At 35.8% G+C, this 12,807-nt stretch overlaps 2 protein-coding genes across 3 annotated transcripts in view; both read right to left on the bottom strand.

Moving 5' to 3' along the window:
• LOC143248601 (UV excision repair protein RAD23 homolog A-like) overlaps window positions 1-12,807 on the bottom strand; it is a 103,601-nt gene that overhangs the window by 40,166 nt on the left and 50,628 nt on the right. The window lies entirely within an intron of this gene.
• LOC143249977 (apolipoprotein D-like) lies at window positions 1,328-12,733 on the bottom strand. Its single transcript, XM_076500612.1, has 4 exons — window positions 12,707-12,733; window positions 9,832-9,953; window positions 5,206-5,288; window positions 1,328-1,570 (listed from the first exon to the last, which is right to left on the bottom strand). The coding sequence occupies exons 1-4, from the start codon at window positions 12,731-12,733 to the stop codon at window positions 1,464-1,466; spliced, it is 339 nt and encodes a 112-aa protein (XP_076356727.1). The 3' UTR covers window positions 1,328-1,463.

The raw sequence follows: 12,807 nt of genomic DNA on the forward strand, positions 1-12,807 counted from the left end.
CTAACATGAGAACACTTCGAGTTTCTCGTTTCCATCAGAAAACAAAACATAATGTCTGAAACGTTTATTAGAATTAGGTGTATAAACTTATCTTGGTTTAATTAGTTAATTTAGTTATCTAGTTAAAAGTTGGATCAGTGGTGCATAGAAGCGTGTCATAGTTTAATTAACTGTAGTTAAAAGCTAAAACAGTTCTCTAACAGTCATTTATAGTTTCATTAACTAATTAAAAAGTGAGTCACTTTTGTATCAAAGTTACTCCGTGTTTAAAACACACCAATAAACATTGAAACGTGTTTTATTTGCTGGTTATAAAAAAATACTGAAAGGGTAAATTCCATCAGCAAAATAAGTGTGTGTGTTTTCTTATAGGAAAGCCACATGGGGTTATCTACTGAACCCACGTAAGGGAATCGAACCCCTCATTTTACGTTGTAAATCCGAAGACATACCGCTGTACTAGTAGGGTGCAGAAAACAAGTAGATAGTTTAATAAACTCAACAATAAACATACGTTCTTGAAATTAATAAAAAATAAAATAATGATACAACCCGTACTACAACAGTTATAAATCTTAGACCATTTACATTTATAACACATAAGTCGATCTAATAAGAATAGATCTACTTCGAAATATTATAAATGAAGCGTGTTTCGTAATATGAGGGCGTACAAACTTAACTTAATAAATTTTCATCTTATCCGACAACAAATAATTCATTTAGCTTTGTGTGAACTTCTACGAAAATTAACCAGAAGTTGGTTCATTTCCTATTGTTCAATTTGATTTTCGTGACATTATTTCTAAATGTAGAAGATAAAATTAATTGTTGGTTAATAAATGACAACAGTAAATTAAATTCTCAGTTTGGAAATAATGTTGCATGTTTTAAATATCAACTGGGAAGTTAACCTTGTCTATGCTGGTGGCGACACCTGTGTGTGTGTGTGTGTACACAACACAGGAGTGTCTTTGGTCATATACTTGTGTTGAACAAACCCGGATTAAACCTGAACAAGAATCAAGGTTACAAAGCAGCTGTCGTCACTTCAAATTTTATATTAGGGTTATTTAATGAAATCAAAATATAAAAACTTGTGAGCTAAGCCTAACATTTGTAAGCCTGTTTATTATACGGCTTTTATTTCTCCTTCATTTTTTTTTTGTGCAAAATTTCAAGAAGAGTGACAGATGAAAGTGAACTTTCTTGGAACATAAATTAAATTATACAGAGTTTAAGATTTGTCTTTTATTTTTTGTTTCTTTATAAATTAAATATACGGTCCACGAAGTTCGTTAGCGACGACAAGGAGAGGCTTAGTGTTGGCCTTTCTTCAGTGTGTTCGCAATTTTTTTGACTGATGTACACTAGCCTCCCGGGTTCGAGGTTAAAATCGTTCAGAAAATTCTCAATCGTATTAATGACGCTATGGTCAAGACTAGATTGACGACTTAGAATTTCTAGACTGTGGAGGTGACCGAAAACAGACTGCGGCATGTCCAGGTAATTGCAACATTTTTATAGTCGGTTCCGAGTACCCAGTAGTTTAGTGTAGGCCTCATGATATCTGTAATAAGACAGAATATATAAATATTTTAAACATCAATTGAACTGAAGGAAATGTAATAATAATACAATTGATAGCCTTGGTAGAAAGTGACCTCACCAACGGCACCTATCGCCAATACTTAGCTGTCACTGCTAAATTAAAGATGACTCTATTCAAGTATCCCTTGTATTGTTTTCCATAAAAATTATAAACAAAGTTTCATAAATTAGAGAGGGTTTTATTTCAGACTTTAGTTTTGAAGAAATTCCACCATATTATTATGATTTTAATTTTCAGTTTCTTTACTAAAATTTATATGAATATCTACAACTGGTGGCGCAATGGTTGATGATGAAGTGTTCCTCCAATTTTGGCATAGCCTGATGGTTAGGGTCATGAGTTCGAGTCCCATCACCGAACCCGTTCGCATCTTTTAGTCGTGGAAGTGTTATAACGTGAAGTTCACTCCCACTGTTCGTGAGTAAAAGAAAGCTCGTGAGTTGGAGGAAAGTGTTAAATAGTCTACAGTTCCAAAGTAGAGACATCTACCATAAATATTTCTCAAAGCAGTTCTTTGCGAAATTTAGCAAAGAAGTGGCGAATCGTGGACAGGTAGTTAGGGCGCTCATAATCTGAGGGTCGTGAGTTCGAATCTCCGTCACGCCACAAATGATCTCCCTTTCAGGCGTAGGAGCGTTATAACATCACGATCAAGCCCACTATTCGTTGGGGAAAAGGGTTGTCCAAGAGATGGCGGTGGGTGGTAATAATTAGCTGCTTTCCCTCTAGTCTTACATAGCTAAATTAGGGACGCCTAGCGCAGATAGCCCTTATGTAGCTTTGCACGAAACTGAAAACAAACCACAAAGAAATTGTGTTTTTATTTTGTTCACACACTGAGCTGCGTTTAGATAAATATCGGATAAGCCTAAAACATAAGCTTCATAACCGAAGTCAACAATATTCCCTTGAGCGAAACGCTCTAAGTTTTACCTTAAACACCTAAATTTCACAATAACAACTGACAGGAGTCAACAATTCACCCCTTATCGAAACGTTTCTACTAAGAGTAACACACCTAGACTTCACAATAACAACTGACTGGAGTCAACAATATTTTCTTAATTAAAATTTAATATTAAAAAATTAACTATTTGGACGTATCATGTTAAACAATCGAATGCATTACAGCAAGTAACTGATAATCCAACATATATTCCATGCGATATTCTGTCGATTGACCGATTATACAGAACATCATACAAAGAAAACCTAAAATGTTACTAAGAAACAAGCCTTGCACCTGGAAGAGGAAGTTCTTAGGTTTCGGGTAACAAGATAGCACTTAAAGGTATTAGTATTCATATGATGTATTTAGGCTACTTAAAAATTTAAATTCAAGTGGTCGGGTCGGTAAATATACAGAAAAATTTGTGCATCCAAGAATCCTCTTATAGTAAAGAAAAGGATGAACTAGATTACTGTAAGGACCCCTTCAGCCCTGAAACAAGCGACTTCAAGCGGAAAAAATTTGAGTTACTAATTAGTTACGCCTTAAAGTGAACGACCTGGTTTTGTTTCGAAGAAGAGAACATTCACATAGACTTCTTTCGTTTTCCATTTTGTACATAAAATATTAATTAATATAGCTGACCAAAAGATGGCACTTGTAAATTTCTTTGTCGGTATACCTTAAAAGCATAAATTTACTCAACTGTCGAACGCAGGTATCGAAACTCGATTTTTAGATTTACAAGCTCGCTGATTTACCGGAGTGGGTTTTGTAAAAGCCGAGATTATGTTATTGTTGTTACTTGTACGTGTTTGTTCATTTCACTATTTGTCACCAAAGGTAATCTGTGCGCTGTTCATTACAAAACCCTATTTGCAGCATGAAGAGCCTTCAAATTTGTCTTCGAGCCAAACATGAGTTTGTTTTTGTTTATTTGAATTTCGCGCAAAGCTACTCGAGGGCTATCTGCGCTAGCCGTCCCTAATTTAGCAGTGTAAGACTAGAGGGAAGGCAGATAGTCATCACCACCCATCGCCAACTCTTGGGCTACTCTTTTACCAACAAATAGTGGGATTGACCGTAACATTATAACGCCCCCACGGCTGGGAGGGCGAGCATGTTTGGCGCGACGGGGATGCGAACCCGCGACTTTGAGATTACGAGTCAAACGCCTTAACCCCCCTGGCCATGCCGGACCCCGAAAAGGGAGAGGCGATACTTCCACTGCAAATCGTTTCGAAATGCGCTTTCTTTCATGTCACGTAAATGACATTTAACTTAATAATTTATAAACATACATATTAGATCCCCCATACCACTAACATAAACTCAAAGTAATCATGGTAAGATGAAAACGAAAATGATTTCGGCTTTAAAATTCATACAGGGATACGTTTTCGTTTTATGGCCAGTGCAAATCTAAAGAGTAATCTATCTGTGATTTGTGGATCACGGAGAATCGAGCTCAGATTTTATTTCTGTAAGTTCGTACATTTACAGTTGATACACCCAAAACGTCTGACAAAATACATATTGACTTATGGCTTTTAATTTAAAATAATCGTTAGACTTTGGTGAGCTTCACAGTTAGGCTTACCGTAGTTCTGAGTTTGTTTTCTAATCAGTGACTTGTACAAATGACACCTTTAAAATGTAACAAAGGGGTACTTCAATTGAAATATCCAGTTGACCTGAATGTTAGAAAAAAATTCTACATACAGCCGTTCTTGAATGGAGCTACATTTAATTAGCACGTGTGGTTTTATCAAGCCTTTATATATTTATTTCGCTTCACTTTGTAAGTGTAAAAGCTTAGATCCTATGCATAATTATAGTATAGCTATTGGTGACATGGATAGTTCCCATGACACTAGAGTGAATTGTCACGCCCATTTCTGTATACTGTCAGTACGAGTTCATACATAAACATTCATTTCTGCAATTTTGCTTAGTTTCAAACAAACACAATGGGTTATCTGTGCTGTATCTACCCCAGGTATCGAAGCCAGGGTTTTACTGTAATAAGCCTTCAGACTTTCCATTGAGGAGGGGTAATAAAACGTTTATCCGTAAAGGTATGGTAGTTCGCTTGATTTATCCACTTTGTATTGGTAAGTCAGATTTAGAAAAATTGATGGTTGATATGAAGTAATAACAAATTCATTTATTAGGAGATTCGCAAGGCCTGAACACAAACAGCCAAGTGAGCAGTTTTAGCCAGAAAAAACAAATCTACTACCTGATATGTTCATACTGGTATTACATTACATGTAGATCGGTATTATATGAGGAGTCTTCGTTTTGTAAAGAGATCTTACTTGTTTACATATTACGTCACATTAGTCACATCTGTCTCAGATAGTCTACTGTTTGTTCGTATGAATTTCGCGCAAAGCTACACTAGAACTATCTGCGCTAGTCGTCCCAAATTTAGCAGTGTAAGACTAGAGGGAATGCAGCTACTTATATCACCACCCGCCGCCAACTCTTGTGACACTATTTTACCAACGAATAGTGGGACTGATCTTCACATTATAACCCTCAGATTACGAATCGAGTGGCTTGACCACCTGGCAATGCTAGGCCAAACAATCTGCTGTGGTATTGTTTCGTATTATATTTTATTCCAACAACAACTTACTAAAGGGGCGTTTCAAAGCCATCTTAGCTGGTTCTCCTGACGGAATTTCTAATTCTCTCGAAATCTTGCCCAACACAGGAAGCCTGAAACGACAAAAAAGGTAACTTATTATTTGAAAATGTTTCTGTCATTAAAGCTACTCGGAAAAACACTTGTTTTAATGGTAGGTATAACTGCTTGTTCCCGCTGTTAGATCTGAGGCCTTTCTGGATTCTCTTACAGTTGGGGGCCCGGCATGGCCTAGCGCGTTAAGGCGTGCGCTTCGTAATCTGAGAGTTGCTGGTTCGCGCCCGAGTCGCGCCAAACATGCTCGCCCTCCCAGCCGTGGGGGCGTTATAATGTGACGGTCAATCCCACTATTCGTTGGTAAAAGAGTAGCCCAAGAGTTGGCGGTGGGTGGTGATGACTAGCTGCCTTTCCTCTAGTCTTACACTGCTAAATTAGGGACGACTAGCACAGATAGCCCTCGAGTAGCTTTGTGCGAAATTCCAAAACAAACAAACAAACAAACAAACAAACAAAACTCCTACAGTTCTACAAATATTTACTAATACTTAACATCCATAAAAAAAATGATTTCATTGACATTTTAGGTTAAAAATAAGCTGTCATCACAGCATTACATCACAGAGTAGATTTTATTTAAGTATTTCTTAGTAGACGCAGTTATCGATCGAAGTGTCTTGCTTATCTGTTGCAACAAGCCCGGCACGGCCAAGCGTGTTAAAGCGTTCAACTCGTAATCCGAGGGTCGCGGATTCCAATCCCGTTGCACCAAACATGCTCGCCCTTTCAGCCGTGGGGGCGTTATAATGTTCGGTCAATCCCACTATTCGTTGGTGAAAGAGTAGCCCAAGAGTTGGCGGTGGGTGGTGATGACTAGCTGCCTTCCCTCTAATCTCACACTACTAAATTTCGGACGGCTAGCGCAGATAGCCCTCGTGTAGCTTTGCGCGAAATTCAAAAACAAACAAACAAATCTGTTGTAACACTCATGAGATCCTTACTAAGGAAAAACAAATAAGTTTTTATAAATTGTTTTCTGTTTGTTTACTGTTTACGATTATTCCTTTTTGTTTCTAATTTTTACTGGTTTAATCTGAAGCATGTGATTAATGCGGAACTTTCAGTTGTTTTATTTATTGTACAGCTATAAAAATACAGCCTAGTTATACACAGTCGTTACCATATATAGAATAAGCACGGTAACTTAACTGTCATTTATTCATAAAAAATACGCAGAGACCTCTAGCTTTGTTCTTAATTCAGTTAACTAATTAATTAATTTCAAATGTGGCATAAAACAACAATTAAATCACGAGATGTAAAAAATATGTAAAACGAAATAACAGTTTGTATTATTATACATTTATATTAAGGTTTACTCAAAACTGAAATTGTTTATTCTGAACGGCACCTTATGCGCACGTGGGTTAAACTGCTAGGTCAAAGAATATTTCGTGGTATTGAACGTACTGAAACAAGGCTTCTACCACAAGGTCAACCGGAAACTGAATATGTAAATCTGTGTGTTTCTTTGTAACTAAACAGAAACTTATAAAATGGACTATATGTATTATGCCCACCACAGGTATCGAAACACAGTTTTTAGCGTTATATGTCTCCACTTTTGCCTCTGAGCCACTGGAGGGGCGATATAAAGAATGATAAAAGTAAATGGGCTATCTGTGCTGTGCCTACCAGTAGTATCGAAACTCGGATTTTAGTGCTATAAGCCTTTAATATTACCGCTGAGCCACTGGAGGGTGATTATCAAAATAAAAATCATAAAAGCAAATAAAGAGACAGTTTAAGACTTTTGGTATAAAAACAAGTCTACAGAGTTCGACGACGTTTAGAAATCCACATGAAATAACAGAAAGACAAATACAAATGATATATTTGTTTTTAAAAGGCCCGGTATAGCTAGGTGTGGCAAAGGAAAGAATGTGGTTTCATGGATATGTACCAACTTGTCTTCTGGGAGATTAACTCAATTAACTCTTTAGCTTTAGGCCCAGCATGGCCAGGTGGTTAAGGCGCTCGACTCGTAATCTGTAGGGCGCGGGTTCGAATCCCCATCACACCAAACGTGCTCGCCCTTTCAGCCGTGGGGGCGTTATAATGTTACGGTCAATCCCACTATTCGTTGGTAAAAGTGTAGCCCAAGATTTGGCGGTGGGTGTTGATGATTTTCCTTTGTCTCACACTACTAAATTAGGGACGGCTAGCGCAGTCAGCTCTCGTATAGCTTCGCGCAAAATTCCACAAACAATTGTTTAAACAATAAGTTTTTTAATTTTATATTAAGATAACTTTAAAAGTTGGTAAAGTTTGATAATCTAAAGTTAGTCAGTAAAACACAAATAAAGATTTCAAGTTGTTCATACGTTTTCTTTTGCAAGTTTTAATTATCATGGGGGTAGTTAAAAATATCAGAAAAACAGCGATCAACAAAATAAAAATTAATAAAAATAATTAGGCTTGTTAAAATAGTTTTGTTGTTTTATCAAGACTTAGATCTGTGAAATGCTAAAAATATAAAATATCCAAACGTTCCAAAAAATAAAAAGAGCAAGTTTGTCTTTTTTTTTTTTTTTTTTCGTGTTGAAATCAGAAGCTTGAACATATAATGTAACACTGAGGACAACAAGATAGCCATAACTGTGGTCTTCTTTGGGCTTCATCGAAAAGTTTTAGGTCAAAATCCAGACGATGATAAAAATAGAAAATAAAATACGGATCTAAAACATCCGTTAAATAATTGAACGCAAGGAAAATAAATTGTGCTGTTATAACTTATATTAAAGTCCGTTCACTTTACTTTGATTGAAATTAGCAATCAAGAGCACCATTACAAACTGAATTGTGAGTTAGAATCTGCATAAAACTGTGGTATTGCTTCTGTTAGAACCTTCACAACATTCAAATCTTTGTCTTAAAGATTCTTATAAAACTGAGAGGGTATTAGAATGTCTCCAAAAGTCTACTATATTTCAAAATATTAAAAAAAACAGCTGCTTTGTCTGACATCTAATTAGATAACAAGAGACCATTAAAAGGCAAAAAATAGGTCAGATGATGAGGTATTGTTGTTGGAACTTTGAATTCCATTTTTTTTCCAGAGTGGTTTCACACAAAAGCGATAAAAGAGTGATGTTACTTTATCGATTTTCTAGCACTCTGTAGGTGGCACTAGTAGTCTCAGTGAACACGTGCCATTTTTTTCACGATTACCGAGGAATACAATGAAAGATATTGTGAGCCAAGATGATTTTAATTCCGCTGTTAAGCCTAAATTACTTCAAGGTAGATTGCTGCTACTGGATAGTAACAAAACAGACATTTCTTTTTAAGTGAATCATTTAGCGTATTTAGAATATGATACGATAAGTGTCAGTCTTCTAAATTTGCATAACAGTTTCACAGCACGAGCGGCTGAAAACAAAAATCAGTTTTTTCTTAACTTACGCACCCCAGAACACAGTCACTTTTTAGCTCAAATACTTGTCATGTAAAAGTGAAAAATAATGAATTTGACCTGTCGTTTGAAAGGAACTTAAATCGTATGAAGGAGTAGATTTACTGTCGCACAGCGTCCTCTTTCGTTGGTACGTTGAAACAAACGTAATTGTTCTGTTATAATAAAATATTAATTCATATATATGTGTTTGTTATTTGAAGAAATGCTATTATAAATTACAAGAATATAGAATATTTATGAGATTTTAGTTACACTGGTGAAATATCAGGGTGCCTCTTGAATATTCACAATTCATTATAAACTGATTGAACAAACCTTGGACATTTTTCCTCGTTGTATTTCTGAATATTTTATCAAATGATGTCAAAAAAAAATCTGTGGGTTTATAGTTGACTGGAAAAAAAATTAATTTCTCCCAACAGATTAAAATATACATTGTTTCATAATAAGTAAAATGAATATTTAGTCATAGAAAAAAAAACAGTTGTACAAACCGATCGTTACAGGTCTGAGTATCATTCGATGCATAACTCATTCGTTTGTTTTATGGCTAGAATGATTGATCTGTTTCATAAAGTTTAATACGATGATCATCGATCATTTTGAATCCAATATCAGCAAATATGGCAAAACTAAGAAGAAGAGGTAATATTGAGATTAAAGTACCTTTTATTACGAACAAAATGTCTACGTGTATTCTTCATTTCGCGGGTAATTTGTGAACGACTTAAAAACCCGATCTGTAAGTCATGTGACACACAAAATTACGTTATTACTTAATATAATTAGATAATTAATTATTTAAAAGTTTGTCTCTGTGTTCAGAGATAAACTTTCGTGTTCAAACAAAATTATTCTTCGTATCTCTGATTAGAAGCAATTTCCAATTTTATAACTCCGAATTCAATTTCCGTGAGAAAACGCATCTGATTTGACTATTCGAGTAATCATCATAGGCCTAGTTTGTTCGAAGTGTCGGCCCCCCGCTGTTTCAGCAGTAAGTCTTCGGACTTACAACACTAAAATCAGGGGTTCGATTCCCCTCGGTGAACTTCGCAGATAGCCCGATGTGGCTTTGATATAACAAAACACACACACACTTTAACATATAAAATGTAATTCAACATAATATTTTTACTTACCCTGCGATAGTGCTACCCGTTTGGGATAGGTAAAATCGCCCATTTGGTGCACGTGAAACATAGCGTTGAAGACAAGTACCTGACGTTAAGTGTGACTGGATGACATACCACTTCCCCAAGAACTGCAACAATCATAAATAGAATCAATTATCGGTTTGCTCTACTGAAAATAAAAGCATAACACACTTAACTATGCTATAATCTTTGACACTGAAGAACGTACTGAAGCCGGGCTTCGTGTAAAGTACAATAATTGAGACAAACTATCTAAGTTCTAAAGTTATAATATTTACCGTATCTGACCAGTTTTCGGGTCTTGTTATTGTTTTTTAACAATAGTAATCTTAACGATTATTTTAACAAATTAATATGCATACATTTTCAATAAGATCTTAAAACGTGTCTCGAGGACACTGCATAGCAAAAAGGTTGAATATTTTGGAAAGTCAGTTAAAAGATGCTTTGCAAAGTCATTTAACAAAGTTCGGAATTTTATCGGATAATCAACATGGGTTTCATTAAGGGAAAATCTTGCCTCACAGATCTTTTGACGTGCTTTGAAAATATTACTGTATATTTACACGAGGTTGAAGGTGTAGATTTGGTCTATCTGTATTTTCAGAAAGCATTAAACATGTTGTCACATAAAAGGCTTACAAGAAAAAATGTCTTTGCAGGTATGAGGAACAAGTTATCAAATTGGATATAAAAAAGTTGTTGGATGGAAGAAAGCAAAAGGTTGTTATAAACTGAATTCAGGCAAACTGGATTAATGTCACAAGTAGAGTACCTCAGTCCTCAGTCTTAACTTTGTTTGTTTGGTTAGTTTGTTTTGAATTTCGCGCAAAGCTACAGGAGGGTTATCTGCGCTGGCCGTCCATAATTTAACATCGTAAGACTAGAGGAAAGGCAGCTAGTCATCACCACCCACTGCCAGCTCTTGGGCTACTCTTTTACCAACGAATAGTAGCATCGACTGTCACATTATAATGACCCACGGCTGAAAGGGCGAGCATGTTTGGTGTGACAAAGATTCAAACCCACGACCCTCGGATTACGAGTCGAGTTCCTTAACCATCTGGCCATGCTGGGCCCTCAGTCTTAGGACCTTTGCTGTTTTTGGTTTACATCGATGATAATGGAGAAGAAATGGTCTACAAATTACCTAAATTTGCTGATGATATCAAGGTCTTGGATGTTGCTGACTGTGAAGAGGATGCTGCTGATTTACAAAAGGATTTAGGTTACTTAGTAAAGTTGGACAAGTAAATGGCAGAGGGTTTAAATTATGATAAGTGCAAGATATTGCATGTCGGTTATCATAATTTGAATTATATGTATAATTTGGATGGGAATAACATTAATAGTGTCGTGAAAAAAGAGGATCATGACGTAATAATTGGTCAGTCTCTGAAGCCATCCAATCAGTATGGTGTTGTTAGTTGTTGGATAAATAGGATTTTAGGTTGTATCTACAGAAATGTTGAATACAAGTCTAAATAGGTTATAATTTGATTGTGCAGGTCACTGGTTTCGCCACATTTGGAATATTGTGTTCAGTTCTGGACTCCTTACCTTAGGAAAGACATTGAATTGTTAGAAAGGGTTCAGAGGAAGATTACTAAAATGGTACCTTGGATGGAAGGGTTGTCATATGAAGAGAGATTAAGATTTTTAAAATTGCTTTCTCTTGGAAAAGAAGTGACAGAGGGAATCTTGTCGAAGTGTTTAAGATTGTAAAAGTAATTGATAATGTTGATATATCAGCATTTTTCAAACTTAACAGCGAGGATTATAGAACTAGGTCTCACAAATCTAGATTTAGACAAGGAAGAAGCCACCTTCAGCTGAAACAAATTTATTTTTCAAATGGAGTTGCCTTCGGATATTGTGAAAGCAGTAAATTTGAGTGATTTTAAAACAAAACTAGATTAATATATGAATTATAAGAGCTGACTTTAATTATTTTGTATTTGACTTAGAGCGTGGGACAGCCGAGATAGACCAGCAGGTCACTTGTTGTCCCTAAATATTATGTTATATGTTGTGTTATATATTTAGTATAATATAGTAGAGGTACGTGATGGAATAAATTAATTTTCGTTTTCTATAACATCCTCCCTAGTGTTTAGAAAGTTTTCGAACAATGCACTGCGGAAGTCTCTTTACTGTCATTTCATACGCTACCTTTTAAGTAAATGTGGTAATAGAAAAATTAAAACCATATAGTCAAGTTAAAACACAGGTGTCGTTTTGGAAACACGGTTTTATCATTGACAATCTCTAAATAGGTAAAGAATTATAGAAAACAGACTAAGATATTCATATGGTTACAAAAAAAAATACTTTTCATACGGTGGATGGTATTGACCAGTTACTTTCTCTCTAGTCTATCACATAAAAATTAGGGGCGGTTGGTGCAGATAGTAACCATGGTGATACTTTGTAAGAAATTCAAAAGCAAACAAACAAATATTGCGTTTGCGTAATAGATATTGGTTTAGTTTGCTTTTAATTTCGCGCAAAGCTACACAAGGGCCATCTGCGCTAGTCATCCGTAATTTAGCAGTGTAAGACTAGAGGATAAGTCATCGCGATCCACCGCTAACTCTTGGACTTCTCTTTTACCAACGAATAGTGAGATTGATTGTAACATTATAACACCTCCACAGCTGAAAGGGTGAGCATGTTTGATGTAAAGGGGGATTCAAACCCGCGACCCTCGGATATGAGTCGAGTATCCTAACCACCATGGCGGGCCTGTTAAATATTGACATATAATAAGCAAATAACCTAGTGCTCAGTTGTCCTCGCCACATTCAATGGTTCATGAATTTATAATTAGTGGTGCAACTTTTTTTTTTTTTATTCCTGCCTCTGGTGGGAATTGACATTCAGTCATATTAGCATTACGTCACAGAGTATACTACAATACTTCTCAGAAACATAAAAACACATGGTTTAAAAATACTGTTA

This window comes from Tachypleus tridentatus, chromosome 4, assembly GCF_004210375.1.
Source record: "Tachypleus tridentatus isolate NWPU-2018 chromosome 4, ASM421037v1, whole genome shotgun sequence".
Lineage (NCBI taxonomy): Eukaryota > Metazoa > Arthropoda > Merostomata > Xiphosura > Limulidae > Tachypleus > Tachypleus tridentatus.